The 20,117-nt window shown below is 51.5% G+C and overlaps 8 protein-coding genes across 8 annotated transcripts; 4 read left to right on the forward strand and 4 right to left on the reverse strand.

Annotated features, from left to right (window-relative positions):
• Positions 1–1,358: 1,358 nt before the first annotated feature.
• Positions 1,359–4,088, forward strand: TGAM01_v204749 (hypothetical protein; the record flags this gene model as incomplete). Its single annotated transcript, XM_018801552.1, has 6 exons — positions 1,359–1,914; positions 1,988–2,288; positions 2,368–3,218; positions 3,341–3,649; positions 3,720–3,889; positions 3,963–4,088. 6 exons carry the CDS (start codon positions 1,359–1,361, stop codon positions 4,086–4,088), a joined length of 2,313 nt encoding a protein of 770 aa, XP_018665345.1.
• Positions 4,089–4,433: 345 nt separating this feature from the next.
• Positions 4,434–6,264, reverse strand: TGAM01_v204750 (dTDP-glucose 4,6-dehydratase; the record flags this gene model as incomplete). The annotated part of the gene is made up of 4 exons (XM_018801551.2): positions 4,434–4,990; positions 5,053–5,588; positions 5,693–5,828; positions 5,916–6,264. The coding sequence occupies 4 exons, from the start codon at positions 6,262–6,264 to the stop codon at positions 4,434–4,436; spliced, it is 1,578 nt and encodes a 525-aa protein (XP_018665344.2).
• A 2,392-nt stretch (positions 6,265–8,656) lies between these two features.
• On the forward strand, positions 8,657–10,168 carry TGAM01_v204751 (phosphatidylserine decarboxylase; the record flags this gene model as incomplete). Its single annotated transcript, XM_018801550.1, has 1 exon — positions 8,657–10,168. One exon carries the CDS (start codon positions 8,657–8,659, stop codon positions 10,166–10,168), a length of 1,512 nt encoding a protein of 503 aa, XP_018665343.1.
• Positions 10,169–10,827: 659 nt separating this feature from the next.
• On the forward strand, positions 10,828–11,931 carry TGAM01_v204752 (triose-phosphate transporter; the record flags this gene model as incomplete). The annotated part of the gene is made up of 3 exons (XM_018801549.1): positions 10,828–10,977; positions 11,032–11,679; positions 11,737–11,931. 3 exons carry the CDS (start codon positions 10,828–10,830, stop codon positions 11,929–11,931), a joined length of 993 nt encoding a protein of 330 aa, XP_018665342.1.
• A 276-nt stretch (positions 11,932–12,207) lies between these two features.
• Positions 12,208–13,455, reverse strand: TGAM01_v204753 (ribosome production factor 1; the record flags this gene model as incomplete). Its single annotated transcript, XM_018801548.2, has 1 exon — positions 12,208–13,455. One exon carries the CDS (start codon positions 13,453–13,455, stop codon positions 12,208–12,210), a length of 1,248 nt encoding a protein of 415 aa, XP_018665341.2.
• Positions 13,456–13,863: 408 nt separating this feature from the next.
• On the forward strand, positions 13,864–15,843 carry TGAM01_v204755 (hypothetical protein; the record flags this gene model as incomplete). The annotated part of the gene is made up of 1 exon (XM_018801547.1): positions 13,864–15,843. The coding sequence occupies one exon, from the start codon at positions 13,864–13,866 to the stop codon at positions 15,841–15,843; it is 1,980 nt and encodes a 659-aa protein (XP_018665340.1).
• Positions 15,844–16,159: 316 nt separating this feature from the next.
• Positions 16,160–17,795, reverse strand: TGAM01_v204754 (hypothetical protein; the record flags this gene model as incomplete). Its single annotated transcript, XM_018801546.1, has 3 exons — positions 16,160–16,539; positions 16,596–16,937; positions 17,012–17,795. The coding sequence occupies 3 exons, from the start codon at positions 17,793–17,795 to the stop codon at positions 16,160–16,162; spliced, it is 1,506 nt and encodes a 501-aa protein (XP_018665339.1).
• Positions 17,796–18,118: 323 nt separating this feature from the next.
• On the reverse strand, positions 18,119–18,985 carry TGAM01_v204756 (hypothetical protein; the record flags this gene model as incomplete). Its single annotated transcript, XM_024549500.1, has 3 exons — positions 18,119–18,707; positions 18,802–18,852; positions 18,918–18,985. 3 exons carry the CDS (start codon positions 18,983–18,985, stop codon positions 18,119–18,121), a joined length of 708 nt encoding a protein of 235 aa, XP_024405730.1.
• Positions 18,986–20,117: the final 1,132 nt, after the last annotated feature.

Here is a 20,117-nt window from a genome sequence, read left to right on the forward strand (position 1 = left end):
GGCTGCCTACATCTGCAATTTCCTCGTGTGTCTACTACATGCAAGCTTAAGTCCTTCTCAGAGATCTCAACATCTCTCCAATTATGTCATCTAAGTCTTTTGTTGCTTGGAAAATTTCCGACGCGTCGCACAGCTTGATAAATTTGTTTGCTACTTACAACTGACTCTAATCGTGAGCCAAGTCATCGTCGCTTGTCGAAGTACCTATAAAATTTCTCTCAGGCCGCCTCATATCGTTTAGACTTACACGTTCACGGGCTCAGAGAAATCTATCCCTTTTACAACAACGAAAGCGCCTAGAATCCCTAGTCCACTTGGCATCGCGGTATCTCGGCTTTCGGCGCCCAAAACAGAAATTGACGTCGACTAACTAGTGTTCTTCATCCAGTTCTAGAACATCCAAAGCAACCCCTTCGACCATCTTTGGCACGCCACCGAACGCAGCAAACATGCATACCTACCTTGCTGCGCCACCGATCCTTTAAAGGATTTAGGAAGTTGTGCTTGACCCAAACAAACAAAGCACGTGTTGACGATCGGCCGAGAAGCGAGATGCCAAAGCTGATCGTCCTATGGTTAGGCTCCCCGCCAGCCTCGCACAACAAGTGCATTACAGCACACTTCGGACTTCCTAGTCAATTATGGAGAACATAGGCATTGAAGCGCTGCTGAATACACGTACGCCCGCTTTTCCCGTCGTGTTGCAGCTAGCGGCCATTAGCGACTGGTGACAACAAAGCGGCTAGTCCCCAGCAATCGGTCGCCACCAAGATTCGACACTCTAGCTGAGATTCCACGTCTAGGTAGAATCAATACAGATCCTAGGCTCAATTCTCCTCGATACGCCGCCGTAATATCTTAGCAGTGCAGAAACCAATCCACGGCTTAGCGCCAACAATGACCGCCTGCGCCTCGAGTGACGTCGACGGGGCTGGTGATCGCTTGTCGCTTATGCAAGCCGGAGATCATTTTCAATGCCATCGTCCGCCACCCGCCGCCTTGTCTTTTAGGCAGAGGATCATGAACAGGAACAACTCTTGGCATTTCAGCATGCACGTTCCTCCGTGTTAGCCTTGTGTCTTTGCTGTATGCGTCAATTTCTTCTTCTTCTTCATATTATCCGCTGGCTATGCACGATGCCATGTGATAGAAACGCAATCTCATAGCCACCTCCGCATCTTGACATTGGCGCTAGCTCGATAATATCACATAAGTCCTCAGTAACTATAATAACTATAAAGGTACCTACCTACATAACAACACACAAACTTCGACCAACATAAGCAGCGGCAAACTCTTCTTCCAACTTCATCAGATAAAACCACACTCTCATCGGACTCTCATACCGCTCGTCCACCATGACCAGAGAGCCGGCCAACGGCGAAGCGCCGCCGGGCTACACGCCCACAGCGGCAGAACCCCCCAACGGACAGCCAAATCCGCCCAGCGACATCGACATCACAGCCTCATTTGCAAATCTCGCCATCTCATCCGAACCACCAACCGGCATCCCCAATGTAGACACAACCCTAGCTCACCTGAAGCTCCTCCACGCCATCCACTCGCTCAAAGAAGACGTGGGCTACAACGATGGCCTCTGGGGCCTATGGGACGACCGCGCCGACAAGGACACCGACATCATCCTCGACGGGGCGCTGCCATCGGGAGTCAAGCTGGACAGCCTCAGCAAAGACGAAAAGAACAAGCTGGCGCTCAGCCGTCTGCGCGAGAAGCGATGGGCCATCTTCCTTGCGCGTGCCGTGGACCGATATGAGGCGTGGTGGAACGCCATCACCAGACAAAAGGAGATGCTGACCGAGGCGGACATGATGAAGACGCGTGGCTCTAGATATATTGATTTCCCGACCAGTGGAGCGCCATTGCCTTGGAGTGATGATAATATTCCACCCTTGGGTAAGTATTCATGAATGATCAGATAAAAGCATGCTTTTATAACATATGTTCGAGGAACTAATATGGACGCTAGATGTTCTAATGGTCATGCACGCACACATGTTGAACCCCAGAGCCTTCCTAGAAGACGCCATTCGCACCAACATGATTGAATACTGGACCGCCGGCATGCCATGGCTACCCGTGAACAATGCCATCTCCACTGACTTTTCCTACAACGCGAATGATGAGGCGAAAACCAACTGGGTCGCACGGACAGGCCTCAACTGGGACAATCAAGCAGACTCCATGACCAAAGATTTCCGGTGTCCGTGGTGTAAGGGTGGCTTGAAGGTGCCATGGACAACCTGCGGAACAGCCTCGGAGTCAGAAAGGTACTGTTGTCACAACTCTATTATGCAAATCCGTTATATATAATGGCTCGAGTTCACCACTGCTAACAAACACTTATAGAGCAAAAGGCACTATCGGCAACGGTTACGGCGACGGAAACTTCTCCCACACCTGCCCCAGCTGCCATCAGACCATCACCAAAGAAGTCCTCTCCCTCTCCAAATTCATCAAAGACTCCTCCCTAGTCCTCAGCAAATCCGTCCCCATGCCCGGTACAATCCTCTCCATGGTCTCCGGCACGCCAGAAATCGTGCCCGAGCCACCATACTCAATCATCTACTCCCGCACATTCCCCAACCGCTTGATCCAATTCGAACTCCGCTCCAAGATCCTCGAACTCATCAACCCCCAAGCCCAGCACCCGTCCATGGTCGACGTGCGAGAACTCATCGAAAAGGCCACCAAAGACGGCCAAGTGATCCGCAAGCTCTACGGAAACTACTCCCGAGCACGACGCGCCATCCTCCCGCGCGAGGCCAAAGTGGCCACCCGCAAGATGATGAGCCGCTACTGGGAAAACTTCTCGCCCTTTGCCCTCGACCTGTGCGGCGCCGTCATGCGCCAGGGCGTCTTCATCGACAAGATGGTCAAGCTCGACTGGCTTCACAGCCCGGCTGCGAGGGCCACTATGAGCCGCCTCATCACCAAATACGACCGCTTCATCACAATCATGAAGAAACATCCCGACAAGATGGCCGTTCCTACGCTGGATGTAGATTTGGCCTGGCATACACACCAACTCACACCGAGAGACTACTACGCCTTTACGATGAGGTTGACTGGCAAATTCATCGACCACGACGACAAGATTGACGAAAACGCATTAAGTGAAGCATTCGAATGGACTACAAAGACATATCAAAGCCTCTACAACGAAGTATACAGCGAATGCACATGTTGGTACTGCGAAGGTAAGTCAAAACAACTCTTCTCCCCCCTATTCCCCTCAAATCATCTCTCCTCTTCCCACCTCCCACAAAGAGAGTTTGTCATCAAGAAGACAAAGAGAGAGAAGAAAATTAACAAAACAAAGCCGTCCGCGAATCGCAATGCTCCAAAATCGGCAAATTCCTCAACATCTCCTCCTCCCAAAAACTCGCAGACTCCTTCCACGCCTCCGGCTCCGCCAGCCTCTGCCCGCCCGACAACTCGGCCCACATCTCGGCGCACAACTCCATCCGCACGCTCGAGACCAACCCCTTTGTCAGCGCGCACGCCCGCGTCCGGCAACAGGAGAAGCTCGACGAGGCCTACAAGAAGGCGTGCAAGCGGGCCGAGAAGAAGGGCAGGACGTTGCCAGCCAGGGATCAGTACTATGAAAACTGGGGGTATCCGTATTACAGTAGGTAGTCATATCTTCTCCATGCTACACCTCGCTATTGCGTGTGAACTGACCCAAACATCCAATTCAGTGTACGGTCCGTTCATGTATCCCATCTACTTCACCCCCGGCCTCTACTACGGCTGGGACCCGTGCTACATCTCCTCAGGACAAGGCGCCTGGGCAAACTGCGCCGTCGGAACCTGTGGCAACGGCAACATTGCTGCCGGTGGCTGCGGAGGTCCAGGAGGATGCGCTGCTGTAAGTCATTTTCTCGTGTCTTTCCAATCCTTGATCTCCTGTTCCATCATGACTAACCAGACGATTCCTACAGGCTGGCTGTGGCGGAGGAGCTGGTGGATGCACCTCCGGCGGCTGTGGAGGCGGTGGATGTGGAGGAGGAGGAGGATGTGGAGGTGGCGGCGGCGGCGGAGGATGCGGCGGCGGTGGTGGATGTTGAGCAGATTTTGCGTGTTTTCTTCTTTACGCTGGTGATTTCGTAGCGAACTTGAGATGCTTGATAGCTAGCTTGCTTAACGCGGCCAAGACGGGTGTACAGACGTATTAAACACACAATGATGATAATGTTAACTGTCTATATTTGTTTATTGAAATTCCTCTAACTTGGTATAATATCTGCTGTGGGTGCTATGCGCGCCTCTCTTATGCTCGTAATATCCGTAAACTCCGTTCCATCTTAAGTCACATTCGCCCAAATGATCAGCACGTTCAAGTCTTGAATCAAAATTAGCAACCATACGCGGGGTGGTATAAATATATCGCTTGATAGGCAATGCCGACAAAATCAGCTTGCCTTTTGAGATACGCCATTGCCATTCGTTGGGTAAGCTTCGACAGGTGTTGGAGGGTCATCTTTGACAAAATGCTCGACATCCGGCACCACTTCTCCTTCGCTAACAATGGGAAATGGGGTGAGAACATGGCTGATGTCTCCCCACCATTGCTCGCCAAACCGGCGGTACCAGTCCACTGTCATCTGCAGTCCTTCCTCAAACGTCGTCTTCTGGTCCCATCCCAAGTTTCGTAGCTTTGAACCATCAACAGCATACCGACAATCATTGAACGGTCGATCATGGGTGTACTTGACCCATTTCCGAAACTGCTCTGGGGTATCATGAGTGATGTTCATGGCTGACAGGATTTTGCCGCATAGTTCAAGGTTGGAGATTTCATCGGTGGAGCCAACATTGTACACATGGCCAACCTGGCCTTTGTGAAGTATTGTATCAAAAGCATCTGCAGCATCCGCGGCGAAGAGATATCTGCGAGTGGGGCTGCCGTCGCCATGTAAGACGACAGGGCGCTTGCGGTTAAGTAAGCATATGAATTTGGGGATAATTTCTAAATGACTGAATTAGACTGGATTGTATACGATTTGATTGTCTTGATATGGACAAACTTACTCTCGGGGTACTGGTGCGGGCCATAGACATTGTTGCTGCGCACAATAATGGTGGGTAGTTTGAAGCTCTTGTGATAGGAGTGGACCATCATTTCGGCAGCTGCTTTGCTTGCAGCGTAGGGGTTAGTTGGGGCAAGGATGCTGGTTTCCTGCAGCTCATCTTCGCCATGGCCCACTTCGCCATAAACTTCGTCAGTCGACACGTGGATGAACCGTTTAACGCAGGCCTTCTTGGCGCTCTCCAAAAGAACGTGCGTGCCATAGACGTTCGCGTGGGTGAAGCTATAAGAGTTGCCAAAGCTCAAATCCACATGCGACTGAGCTGCAAAGTGCATCACCGTGTCAATGTGATAGCGTTGCATGCAGTCGAGGACTTCGGAGGGATTTGTCAAGTCGCCATGGTAAAAAGTAAAGTTGCGCTTGTCATTGAGGGCTCTGGTGTTGTTCAGAGCAGAGCAGTAATCGAGCTTGTCAAACGATACAATGTTGTAAGCGTGAGGGTATGTCAAGGTGAGATGGCGAACAACCCAGGAAGCACTTGAGAATGACGGCAAAAGTTAGTCATGCATATGCAGGGCGGCAGGTGTGGCACTGAGCCGCAACGTGGGCTGGCAGATGTGTGGTACGCCATTAAAACTTACATGAAGCCCGCTCCACCTGTAATCATGATATTCCTGACGCCTTCACGAGGCTCGAACTGGGTGGTGCCTGTGAGAACAGGCGCCTGCTGCCAGAGGTCAGGTTCCTGGAAGTAGCTGCGATGGCCATTCATGGCGCCTAAACATCATCACGGATCAGCTTCCCTATCTTGGGCGAGGAGGAGTGAGAGGCTGTTTTTTGCCAGATTGGGAGGTGCGTGCATACCGTTGGCCACGGCGGTCTTGACCGTGGGTCTCCAGCCAGGCTTGTGAAGCGCAGAGGCCATGAGTGGCTCGGGATTTCTCGCGGAATTCATATTCACAGCCGGCGTCGCTTGGCCGGGCGATGGATGCTGGCTGCAGGCGTGCCGCTGCAAGGGCGATGAGGGCGACGAAGGCGATGAGGGCGCGGCGTCTGAAGAGTGCGGCGACGAGGGCGACGACGAATAGTAGGAAGACGCCGCAGAGGCCGGATACGAGGCTGCCGGCGACGACGCTGGCGACGACATTGGCGATGGCGAGTGGGAGAAGCAGCGGCAGAGGCTCGGGTGTAGGCCGTAGAGCAGCCGCTTCATATCACGGGCTGCGGTTTCCTCGGGGGAGAGTTTGCGCAGAATGGCGGACGGTGTCGATCCAAGCAGAAGCGATCACTGGCTCCAGACGGGCAGGCGCCAGCGGCGGTTTATATTGCGCAGGCCCCAAACGTCACTCGCCTTTGCCAGGTTTTGTTCCGTGAGCCGCGTCCAGTGTAGCATCTGCCAGCCTCGAAATTGGCTGACGCGCAGCTCGTCGCAGCGCTCGCAGCGTTGGCAAGGCTTCTGTTATAGCGCTCGCGCTCCCGGACAAGGCGCCGACTGCTCGGTCCGTTTGAATCTCAGTCTCGGCGCTTCGTGCGAGGATCGGATCGGATCTGCCCCTCTGGACGGCTGCAGCGACTGAGCAGACAAGCGGCGGTGGCAGCGGTGATGACGGCGCATCCGCAGGAGAGGGTTTGTTCCATCTGGGGTTCCGGCCCGTCAACCTCGTTTCAACGACTCGAGCAGCGCATCGGCCTCGTCGCTGCTGCTAGCACTGGCCGAATCCACTCTTTGCAGACGATCAGCCAGTTCTGCTCGTGATTGCTTTGGCTGTTTTTAATTGCGATATGGGGTGGGAACGTCTCACCAGCGCCTTGTCTGCAACGGGCATGGCGCGGATGCTTTCTTGGCCAGCCCGACCCGCTGAGTCGGCGTGAGTACCTGCGAGGTACTGGGCCTATAGCCTACAACGACATGTGCTTGTAAGTATAGAGCGGGTAGTGACGCGCATAAAGGCCCCCGGCTGCGGTTCCCACAAGGCAGAGACTCCTACCGGGTACCTTGCCACTCTCCAATCTGTGCCTGAGTACGTCATCCACAAGCGTTCTTTTTTTCCCACAGGCACCAAAGCATAATCGCAAGAGCTGCATTGATTACTCGCAGCGCTGGACATGGCAGATGCCGCGATTATGGAGCTCGAGGCCCAGGCCGGTGCTAGGCTTCGGATCCTCCCATGGGCAAAGCTGCCGAAACGACGCAAGCGTGTGGCCGCCGTGGATCGACAGGAGGTGCAAATTGGCGGGCACCACACCAGAAGTAACCTCATTTGCCTGATCGTGTCAAGCGTGTACTTGTATTGGCGCGGCTGCCAGCTTAGCACTGGATCCCGACCCTGGACCGAGGGGATTAAGCATTTTTAAGCAATTTGGCTATTGGATCGTATCAGGAAAAAAAATTCGTATCGTGGACCTGGTCGTTACGACCTCACTGATAACTACAAGTTTGTACTAGGCTCTTTCATGGGCAATAATCCGGGGTGGGGACGTTCCATGCAGGGCAACATGTTTCTTCTGTTTGAAACGCAAATTGAGTGCATCTAATTTGTTGATCCTCACTTATTAAACGGAAGGAGAAGAAGCAGAGATCCTGGCCCCGCGACACATATCAGAGCGATCCTCATCAGGGTCCTGGTCGCACCGAGCTGAGTTCAATCTTGCTTTCACGACACACGCGTACAATGCCTCAGGCGTCTCCTCCATACACCTGTTGTGCCACAGATCATGAAAATCGTAGGATCACAGCATACTTGTGCATACTTGCTGAATCAGGAATGCGGGCATTCGACTCGGCCATTGGACAGCCTGCAGCCACGACGGCCACAGCTTGTATGCCGTCTGCTCTATCGGGTCAAATATTATGAAACTTGTGCACAGCTCAGCTGCTCAAAATCCATGTAGTCAACGCCATGAAAGCGCCAAGCCAATGGCCAGTGCAGCTGCTTAGACTCGGCTGCCGTCACCGGAGAATATTGCACCATGATTGGCATATACCGACCCTGCCGCCTGCAGCCTGGTCCTAGCGGCGTTGCATTGGCCGTTGACCGAGACTTGCAGCTCAATATATTGGGTGCACGGCATACATGGTAATGCATGTGCAGAGCAATTATCGTAGGCAAACAATCAGCCCCTCCCCCGCTCAGCATCTGCGACATGAGTGTCCGTCCAGCATATCTAGCAGCCAGTCACGTTGTTGAGACATACATGAGATGCGTAAGAGGCGTCGTTGCTCAATATCACATCAGGGCTAACACGCCAATCGCTTGCCCAGGACGAGCGTCTTCGGCTGCAACGTGCATAAAGGATTGGACGACTTGTTGGGCTTTTTGTCTGTAAGGACGATACTTCGTGCGGGGAGATGACGACTGAGTGTCTGATGATACATGCAGTTCACTGCATTGGTGAAAGAGGGGAGGGGAGGAGAAATTGAGTCTTACATCACTCAGACAAGAAGAGTTGTGTCTGGACGGGGCAGACATTTGTCTATAAATACTCCGAATAGATATCGATCTCGTGCTCAAAAACTTATTTCAATTTACTACCAAGCAGTTAGCAAAGTAGTCCATCTTTTACAAGTTAGCGACTTCAGATAAGCCCATCATCAACCAACCATCATGACGACTACCTTGGTGCCTCTCCCTGTCCGCCGCCATCAAAGGCCCCATCGGGTAGGCGGCTGGCTGCCCAGGGACCCCAATCTTGTCGTCGGCTATCTGCGTGATCTCATGGATGAGGTCAAGAAGCACAGGGCATCTGGTCCACGCGGCAAGCTGATGCTGAGCGAGCCCATCCAGGATCTCAAAGATCTCATTGAGAGCACTGCCGAGCTTCGAATGTTGGCCCAGGCCATGTTTGACGAAGTCCCCGACAAGGCACCGTACAATGAAGACCCTGTAGGAAACAAGCAGATTGAAAGCTACCAAGAAATGCTCGAAGTATTCGAGTTTGTCATGAACCACAAGGCCCCGTCGTGGAAAAAGCTCGAATATGATGTGGGCTTGATTGGTTTTCCATTCAACGCTATCCTGGACTGGCCCATGGGCACAGGCAGCGGATACGCCTTCTTTCTCAAGGCAGAGGTCAATGCAAAGCTCAAGGTGATCCTTGACACTTGGAAGCAGGATGTTCTGATGACTGAAAAGTCCAAATATGTCATCACCACCAATCCCGACGGATGGCTGAGCCAAGAGTCTCTTGTGCACATCCAAAACGACACCAACGTCGTCGGCGAAGAGCTGACTTTTGAGCAAATCTTCAAGTGCGATCCTGTGGGAGACCCCGAGCACTGGGGCTTCAAATCTTGGGACAGCTTCTTTATCCGTGAATTCAGAAACATGGACCAGATCCGCCCGGTTGCCTTCAAAGACCAGCCACAGTGGGTAGCCAATTCGTGCGAGTCCAAACCCTTTGCCCTCCAGTCAAACGTCCAAGAGTATGACTCCTTCTGGCTCAAAGGCCAGGCGTACTCTGTAAAAGAGATGCTTCACGGGCATGAAAAAGCAGACCAGTTTGTTGGCGGCACCGTCTATCAGGCCTTTTTGAGCGCCACTTCCTACCACCGCTGGAACTCGCCCGTCTCTGGCAAAGTTGTCCACACGGAGGTTGTTGACGGCACATACTTCTCAGAGCCTACCATCACCGGTTTCACCGCACCCGAAGGCCCTGATCGAGCTGCTCCTGATCTTGCCCAGGGTTACATCAGCCACATCGCCACGCGAGCCATCTTCTTCATCCAGGCCCCAGAGCCAATTGGCCTCATGGCAGCAATCTACATTGGAATGGCCGACGTCTCGTCTTGTGACATTCTGGACAAGTTCAGCAGCAAAAATCTGCCCGCGACGGTCGAGAAGGGAGAGGAGATTGGTACGTTCCATCACGGTGGCTCCACGCACTGCTTGCTTTTCCGACCGGGTGTCAATCTTGCTTTTGTGACGGGAGCTATCCCTGCGAATGCAAAGAAGAACTTGCCAATTCGAGGAGCATTGGCATATGCGTATAAAGAAGAGCCAGGGACACAATATCAGACACATCAGGCACATCAAACACATCAAGAACATCAGGCACATCAAGGATACCAAGGGCATCAAGGACATCAAGGACATCAAGGACACCACGGTCACTACTAGCTTTGACCAAGAAGAGAGGATCTATAGGTACTAGGCTGACACATTCCTTGAGTATTGGATAGGGAGTTATCAGATACACTCGTTGAGATAGATGAATAAACAGAAATTCAGCTATTAATTGTGTTACTTTCTAAGAATTTTGCTGTAATCCCATGACAGCGCATCCACTGAATTTCCACACCGCTATCCCTGTAATACACGCTCCAGGTGTGAAAAGATAGGTACTCACCCTATGGGCATATATATCCAGAGCCAATGGCATTATTTCCCTGAACTACGCGCATGTGAAAGTTCCTTCAACTACTCAACTACCGTCATCATAGCTCAGAACGATATTCATTAGCAATTCTACTATAGAAAAAAAAAAAAAAGAAGAAGAAAATAAAAAGAAACAATGTGCCGTAAATGCTAATATTTGGCGTTTTGTCGTGGAAGGATGTCAAATGGAAAGTGCGTTCCATGTAGTGATGACAAGCATACGCCGCAGCGAATTCTTCTACTCCTGACAGAAAAAGCCACTCTACCCAAAACTTCTACAAAAAGAGAAGAAGTCACAGCTTCGACAGACCCCACTCTAGAACCGTCGCATTTGGCCTCATCTCCAGCATCTTCCGCTCCATCAAGGTTAGCAGCTGGCACCATATACATACATCGCCGAAATGCATGACCTCGAAAAGTCAAGAGATGAAGAAGGGTCTGGAAGTCCGTCCCCTGGACTCCTTACGCCTCAAGATGGATCAGCCGAGTCCAAGTCTACCTCTAGTCCATTCCAAGCCATCGTTTGGATGGTCGTTAACACGCTGGCCACAGTCGGCATCGCAAGTCATCTCCCAAAAGAAAGCATCTTGGAATTCTGCTAACAGCATCGTCTACAGGTTTTCACCAACAAGGCCATCTTTTCGGAGCCCCGGTGGAGGCAGTGCCAGCTCACCTTTGCTGCCATGCATTTCCTCATGACCTGGCTCACGCTTTTCGTGCTGTCCCGATCACCGATTGGCGTCTTCGTGCCTCGTCCAGCTCTCGTCCGGCACGTCATGCCCCTGGCTACGGCAATGTGCTTCAACGTCATTCTTCCAAACCTGTCTTTAGCCTACTCAACTGTTACGTTCTACCAGATCGCTCGAATACTGCTTACACCGACGGTTGCCATAATGAATTTCGTCCTATATCGCGAAGTGCTTCCTAGAAGTGCTATACTATCGTTGATACCAGCTTGTCTGGGAGTAGGCATGGTCACGTACTACGATTCTCTTCCAGCAGATGATCAAGCCATTAAAACTACTTCCACATTGGGTATCGTATTTGCCTTCACTGGCATCTTTGCCTCGTCACTCTATACAGTCTGGATTGCCGCCTATCACAGAAAGCTCAACATGAACAGCATGCAGCTCCTCTACGTCCAAGCACCAATGGCGTGCTGTCTTCTTCTCCTCTCTATCCCTTTCTTTGATCAATTTCTTCTACCAACACATGTGCCGTCTTCTTTGAGCAAAGAGATGCTCGTCATCGCAGTATGCTCTTCACTCCTTTCTAACTTTCTGCTAACGGATTTGAACTTATACTTCTAGTCAATGGTGTTTGCTTCACTCGTCAACATCTCTCAATTCTACATTGTGGCGCAGACCGGCCCCGTCTCCAGCACAGTTGTCGGCCACATCAAAACTTGCACCATCGTGGGCCTAGGATGGATCTTGTCTGGCCGTCCGATTAGCGATAGATCGGCGCTTGGAGTCGTGATTGCGATAACAGGCATCGCCATGTAAGTACCGAAACTAACCTAGAGGACAGGCATATATCATTGAAAGCTAACATAATAGGTACTCATGTATCATGCTGAAGCATAAGAGGCAGAAACTTGCGGGATGTGGAGCCCCAGCTATAGCGAAAATGTGATACAAGGTCAATACGGGCAAAGGAGATGCCATTAGACGAATCTATCAACTAAGGAACCAGTGTACGTATCTATGTGTATAGATAACTGTAACATGATAGAACATAAAAAGAATACAAATAACGCCGCTTCAGTGATAAAAGTGATTTTACAGATTGAAACGCTTCCGATCCTTCTCCATCTTGGACTTCCACTCCCACTGAATCGCATCATCACCTTCGCTTCCCGCTCGTCCAACTCCCTTGTCTACACGTCTTAGCTTCAACGTAAACCGCGGACCCAACTCCTGCAATCCCGCTCGGATACCTTCAACACCCTTAAGCGCATTGCCCTCAGCATCAACGACGCTCTTCTCCGTCGCACGCTTATCACGGAAAACGTATCGGAAACGCCTCACAAAGATATAATCTCGCTGGTTGTGCAATGCGGTAACCTGTCGACCCTCAAATTCTGGTCGAGGCGGGAACATTGTCTGAAAGAGCTTTGCCGCAAGGAGACCCAGCGGAGTCTTGAAGTTATTCAACAACAGCTCCGGATAATGGTTCGTAGGGTTACCGTGACCGGGGAGCTTCTTGCCCTCGATCCAGTTGGAGATTGAAAAGTGGAATGTCGGTCCCTTGGGAAGATGCACGACAGAAAGACCCGTGGGCTTCTTTTGGTCCTCTTTCATCAGGATAACGGCAGTGTAGCCTCGTTCGGCGGAGAACTTGCAGATTTCGCGGAGAGAGTATTTGTGGCCGTAGCGGTGGGATGATCGCGGAACGTAGTTGCTGTTGGGGAAGAGGGTGGTGAGGATATGCGCCTCGTCATGAAGGGTGGAGTTGAGAGAGGTGGTGACGAGGATCTTGGGTTCGGGAGGGGGTTCGTCGGTGAAGAGCGAGGGGAACTTGAGAGCCAGCGACGTCGGCGTGAGGTCAAGATTCGTGCTTGTTGTTGAAGGAGCAATGCTGGGGACTCTCTGGGCTCTCTTCTCTCGCTGTCTCTCCAGTCTAGCCTCTCGCGCTTCCTCGTCCTCTTCTTCGTCCGAATCCAGCATACTGTCATTATCGTCCTCGACCTCGTCCTCGTCCATCTTCTCCGCCGCCTCAATCGCCGCTCGCTCTTCACTCTCAGCCTGCTCCATGCGTCTCCTCTTCAATTGCTCAAGATCAACCACCGCTCCAAGACTGTCATCGTCCACATCGTCCCAAACTCGCTTATGCTCCAAGGTACGGGGGACATTTTTCGTAAGACGTGCCGCCTTGAGCTCTGGGTTCCGGCTCTCTTCCTTTCTACGACGGTGTCGCTCTTCGTGGCGTTCTTTGCCGGATGCTCTCTTGTGGGCGACAAACAGCTCTTTGCGCTTCAGCTTGTTGGCAATTTTGAGCGACTGGACAGGGGGCTTTGAGAACCCCATTGTAACTGCGCTTCGGTTGTCGAATATCGCGAGCTATGAGTGGGAGAATGGCGGGTTGTAAAATTCAAGACGGAGGGTCGCATTTGGCAGAACCAGTTGTTAGAAAATTTTAGCGGGTACTGGGAATTTTTTACTGCGTCCACGGTACTTTGATAAGCCTTTGATTAGATAGACCCCTTATCACCCTTTTTTAATTGGACACTATCTTCATAAGTATGGGTCAGCTATCTCTAAATTCACGTCTGGGGCGTCTAGATGAACAAAGATTGGCTAGAAAAAAAGTTTTGAAGATTGCCTTATCGTCCACCGCAGATGAAGCCGCGCCCGCATCGTGGAATACATCCAAATCCAACTTTTTACCCTCGCCTCGATCAATCTCTCCCAGATTCGGGAGATCACAAAGCGACAATGGCGATCAACGGCACTAAAAGAAGAAAATTGGCTCACGACTCCTCGGACGACGAGGCGCAAGCCACGGCATCCAGGAATGTCCAGAAAGACTTCTTCAAGCAGGCGTCAAACTGGGACCTCGAAGACGATTACGCAAACCGCCGCCGCAAGAGCAAGAAGGCCGACAAGGAGAGCACCAAGCTGCCAATCAAGACGGCCGACGGCCGATTAGAGATTCTCCGCGAGCTCGAGAAGGAGGAGGACCTGGTATCTGTTGAGAGCGACACGGAATGGCTCGAGGGCCGGGAGGACGATATCGAGTCAGAAGTCGAGGAGGAGGTGCAAGAGGAGGCGCCCACCGTCTCTGAGGCTCAGCAGATACGAGAGGCACAGGAAGAGCTGGCCAAGCTGGCCACATCGCTCAATGAGAACCCTGAGGAACATGTCGGCTCGCTCAAGACCATCGCTGCCATTGGCGAGTCGCAGATCCCTGCCATCCAGATGCTGGCTCTCATGACGCAGATGTCAGTTTATAAAGACATCATCCCCGGATACCGCATCAGACCTGCCACCGAAAACGACCCAACAGAAAAGGTCTCCAAGGATGTGCGCACGCTGCGACAATTCGAGCAGGCCTTGGTCCTTGGCTATCAAAACTACGTAAAGGAGCTGGCCCGGTGCGCCAAGCTAGACACAAATCCCGTCAAGGGAGGGCAAAATGTTGCGGGCATTGCCATCACATGTGCCTGCACCCTGATAGCTGCGGTTCCGCACTTCAACTTCCGTGCCGACCTCTTGCGCATCTTGGTAAATAAGCTGAGCAGGAAGAAGATTGATAGCAGCTCCGTCAAGTGTCTCAAAGCACTGGAGACGTTATTCCGCGAAGATGAGGACGGCAAGCCAACGATGGAGGCTGTTTCACTACTCTCAAAAATGATGAAGGCTCGGGAATACGAAGTGGACGAGAGCGTCGTCAACCTCTTCCTCAGCCTCCGCCTTCTCTCCGAGTTCGCCGGCAAAGCCTCACAAGACGCAGTCGAGCGAACCGGCACAATCAGGAAGAAGAAGTGGGAATACCGCTCCAAGAGAGAGCGAAAGGCCAAGAAGGAGCAAAAGTCTCTCGAGAAGGACATGGCCGCCGCAGACGCCATGGTCGACCACGAGGAGCGAGACAAGATGCAATCCGAGACGCTGAAGCTCGTCTTCGCAACCTACTTTCGCATCCTCAAGATGCGCGCTCCTCATCTCATGGGAGCCGTTCTCGAAGGCCTGGCCAAGTACGCCCATCTCATCAACCAAGACTTCTTCGGTGACCTACTCGAAGCGCTCAAGGACTTGATCCGCCACAGCGACGACGACGCCGATGCCGATCTCGCCGCCCAAAACGAGGACGATGACAGCGTCTCCATGCGAAACCTGACGCGCGAGGCCCTCCTTTGCACCGTCACGGCCTTTGCCCTCCTCGAAGGCCAAGACGCCCACAACTCTCGCAACAATCTCCACCTCGACCTCACCTACTTCACAACCCACCTCTTCACCTCCCTCCTCAACCTCTCCGTGCACCCGGATCTCGAACTCACAAAGATCGCCAACACCACATCAACCACCTCCAAGATCAACGTCCAGACAACCACAGTCCTGCTCCTCCGCTCCTTAACCGCCATCCTGCTGCCCGCCTGGAACGTCCGCTCCGTGCCGCCCCTGAAGCTCGCCGCCTTCACCAAGCAGCTCATGACGGCCGCTCTACAGCTCCCCGACAAGTCCTGCCAGGCTACACTGGGCCTGCTCAACGACATGGCGCACACACACGGCAAGAAGATTGCCAGCTTGTGGAATACAGAGGAGCGCAAGGGTGATGGAAAACACAACGCGCTCAGCGACACGGTCGAGGGTAGCAATCCGTTTGCCGCGACGGTGTGGGAGGGTGAGCTTCTGAAGAAGCACTTTTCGCCCAAGGTTAGAGAAGGGGTGAAGCTGCTAGTAAAGACTTTGCCTTGATAATTATAATCACTTATATAGTGGGGAGATGAGAGAAAAGCGTTGATTTAGATGAGCAATTGGGTATATAATCTGCATAACTGCACTGCAGTGGCCATCAATGCCGAGACAATAGACCGTTGAAATTTATTACGCTCCTCTCTGAGCCCACTCCGGCAAATCATCTATCAAGCTATGATTTAAGCCTATAGTATCTCAACTCGCGTAGCATGTAGCCCCCAAAAGATGATAGATAATCTTATCCATAGAAAATTGACGTCCTTACGTGTCCTCACGCCATAGATGGCTGAAGCAGTAGAAGCTTCTATAGCTGTCCTTATGCCCACATCGAAGCCGATAGCCCTTTTGTTGATTGTTTTATGGAAGAGCTACTCTCTCCATTTATATCCGTAGCCTGTCCTAGATCTTGGTTAGCCCTAGGCACAAAGACCGGGGCAACAGGAGAGAGTTTGCGTGAATGCGTATACGCAGGGCCGCTGGTTGGCTCATAGCCAACGTCAACGTCACCGTCAACATCGACATCATCGTCTGGGATCTGAGGGGTAGCTTTGGTGTAGTTGGCCTTTTTATCGGTAACCTTTGAATTGTTGACCTTTGCGACGCTTGCTTTCATCTCATTTTTATTTCCTGCTTCATCAACTTCCTTGACCTTCTTCTCTTGCGCCTCATGACGAGGACATCGTTTTTCATGATTGCCTAATGCATATTAGCTCATTAACTTCATGGAGAGTGCATTTGCGCTCAAAGTTTACCTTGTCCATCGAGCTCCTGGCAGGTACATTGACGGCTGCTAGATTTGGCGTTTTCTTTGACGGATGGAGTATCCAGAGTGGACGTGCCTAAGTCGCTAAAGTCTACTTTGGATAACGCCTCGGCCAAGGTGTCAATCTCTTGGCCAATACTCGGCTTTTTATCTAGGATGGCATAGAAAGCATCAAGGATGTTTTCCAACTGGCCATTGCCGGAGGATCGTGGTGGGGTGGACAAAGGCTCAGGCTTCGTTGTTCCCCCATTGCTCTTCTTGTCGGCTAGAGGGCCCTTCTGAGATTCTTGGCCAGATACGGGGACGGGGTTTCCAGTAGCTTTCTTATCCTCTAAGAATAATCAGTATCTCCGTTCTTCCATGTCTTGAGCAATCTGTGATGGCTGCTTGAAGATGGCAACTTACTTGGTGGCTCAAGCTCAGCCTTGACACCAGAGGCAATCAAAAAGTCTCTGCCCAAATTACCGATAACGGGACGACATGCAGCTCTTCTAGTCGCAAAGTCTCCAGAACCACCGTAATTTCGCCTGCTTGGAGGCGGAGCCAACGGGCGAAGTGGTGGCGCAGAGGGAGTGAAAGTCTGGGGCGGCGGTGCTGCTACTTGGCCGTATCGACTCTGCTGTCTTGGCTGGTGAGGTTCAAAATTCTCTTTTCTGCTTCCCATGCCACCGCCTCCAACTCTATTCTTCCCGCCTCCCTTGGTCCTTGAAAAACTCTGGGCAAGCTCGATGGCCGCCTTCAACATCTCCGGATCGTTATATCCGCTCATTGTACCGGAGAAAAGTTCAAAACGGATGAGATTATGAGCAAATCCAGAGCCACAATCCACTGCTATCGAAGCTGCAGTGCTGCAAAGAGCAAGAAAGGAAATGCTAATGTGAATGCGAATGCGAACGGTGTTGAAAAAGTGAAGAAGAAGAGACGGGAGTAAGTGACTGGTGGCGGCACGGAAGGCGTGACAGCCGCCGCCTGTGTACATGTAGGGAAGTGAATCTGGCAACTGGCAGCAGGTGTTAATATGCACGGGCAATTCCTCTATGCGCATCAGGAAAAGAACAGTGAATGCGTTGAACACATGCATCAGGACCCATCTGGAGTATATGCAGCAACCCTGTAGAGCCACTTTGTGCGACACGTCAGACGCGACGGTCGCCATGCAAGTCAAGAAGCGTGGGGTGTGCAAAAGCATGATAAATATGGGCATATGGGAATGAGGAAATGGCAAACACCAAAGCTGGAGAATAGCGAGCTTCAAAGGCCCAGGTGACTCTCAGCCTATAGATGCAGCAATTATCGATAATATTGATACAAAACTTGGTTTAAATTACCATTATCCACCTATCTAGAGGTTTGCTTTAGTGGCCGTTGATCAGCAATGTTGGGATATAAATATATATACAAAAGGCGAGTCTCCAAACTCGCTATATCAGCGCTGCTCATCAGAGAATACTCACGTCGTTGATACCAAAGCAACCGTGGACTGGCTTGCTAAGACAGCATTTTCCTTTTGTACTATTTCACGCGCTTCGTTCCTATAGTTGTTTCCACAGAGGCTATTTGGGTTGTCTTGTACTCGGCGTTGGGCACTTCGCTCAGCCAAGGTGAATCGACCGGCGCGACGAGATTCTCGACGACGGCCAAGAGCGCCTCAGCCCCCGGGGCATGCCGAGAGATGGCAATCGACGAGACTCTTGGAATACCGAGTGTGTTACCTATTCTCTCTGAACAAGGCTTTGAGAAGCCCACAAGCCGTATCTTTTCCGTTTCGGGCAAATTTCGAGACGCGGCGGCAATCATTTGCGGGAAATGGTGGTTGAAGGCTGGTGACTGGCTGCCTCTAGCGACGAACACCATAGCATATTCCTTGGGGGAGGGATTTCCCGCTTCAGATGGCTTTGTTAGGCATCCAAGGTTTTTGGTGATTGAGTTAAAGCCAATATCTACACTTGCACCGAGTTCCAAACTTCGTGACGTGGGTAACTTGGCCGTATTCACCGGCCCGTCTAACTTGGTGGCCGTTTTCTTTTCCCTTTTGGCAGCACGCTTTCCATTGGAAGGCTTAACGTGACTCCTACGATGCTGCCCGATGGGGCTCAGGAGGCTTCAATGCTCTTCAGTTAGTCAATTTACTTTTTGTGAGTCAACGCAATGCTCTTCTCTTGCGTCATGTTGAAAGAGCTAATAGGCGAGCATACCTGCAGAGAAGTTCCAAGATAGAATCCTGGTCATCGATCGATATCTCGGGCCTATCAATTTTGCTGGTTAACACCCATGGTAGACACGCGGACACCATAACATACACCTAACATACCATGAAGACGTAGAGAAGGGCGTGTCAAGGTGATGGACAAGCCGTTTTTTCGCTGCGGGTGCTGCCATGGCCAGCGCGTGTTGCGAGATGGATGTTTGGGCTATAACACACGAAAGCCCAGTGTGAGAACCCTGAAGGTCTATCTGGAAGAAAGACTGCCGCTGATACAGGATGCAAAATGAAGTAGCACCCGATACGGCCCAAGTCCGTCGGCTTTAGCTCTGAGATGTGCAGGTTCGTGGAGGCGCCGCTCAGGACCCGCAAAACCGCCGGCAGCCAAAAGTAAAAAAAGTCGCTGAGCCTCACCGAAACAGGTGGGCCTGCCGCAGAGAAGAGGAAAATAGGTGCCTGTAATCAAGGTAGGTATGCGCCTACGTATCGAATATAGGACACCAAAGACTAATTTCTCGTCAAAGACCATCTAATGTCGTATTTTGGAGAGTATGAGGAAGCATATAGGATGCGAATACCAAGAAACCGCATTGCACGAATTCTCAAGTCTACTGATTGGATAAAGTACCTATGCATGTACAGTTTCTGATGCCCGCGTAAAAACTGTACCTCGCATGAGTTAGCGGCGATGCTTGCGCGTAGGTATACAGGAGCCAGCCGACTGAGGGAGCACTCCGTCAGATCAGGCTTCTTTTTTTGCTACGAGTTCTAGAATAGAAAGAAAATTTTCCGTACTAAGAGCGCCACGTTCAATTGCCCATGGAAATTTCCATGGAAATGTTGATAAGGAATCCACCTCCGCGAAAGTGAGGCTTGAACTTGTGGTCCTCGAAAACAAAAAGAAGCTTTGGTGACGAAGCATAATTGGCTAACATGGTAACAGTTGTTCATTTCTAGTTCACAGCTGTCACTGGGACGGATAGAGGACACTGTAGGTACCAGGGCATAGGCCGCATGCGACTCTTGCCTCTAGTAGCAACAAGGGCTAAAAGGCATGTACTCAACGAGTACATCTTGGTGTATGTCAATGATGCTTCTGTGATTCTGTGAACTGTCGCGACTACAGAGGGAAGTACTGCAAATCTCGGTTACACTCTATCCACAGCAGAGCACAAAAGCCACACCCAGATTCCCCAGCAGAAATTCACTTGTGGATGCCAGCATGCTATATAAACCCATCACCCCAAGCCAATATTCCAAAAGGAAAGAAAAACAGACATCAACAACCGCATCTGCGGCATATGCATC

Source organism: Trichoderma gamsii (genome assembly GCF_001481775.2).
Source record: "Trichoderma gamsii strain T6085 chromosome Unknown Scaffold_14.2, whole genome shotgun sequence".
In the NCBI taxonomy this organism is placed as follows: domain Eukaryota; kingdom Fungi; phylum Ascomycota; class Sordariomycetes; order Hypocreales; family Hypocreaceae; genus Trichoderma; species Trichoderma gamsii.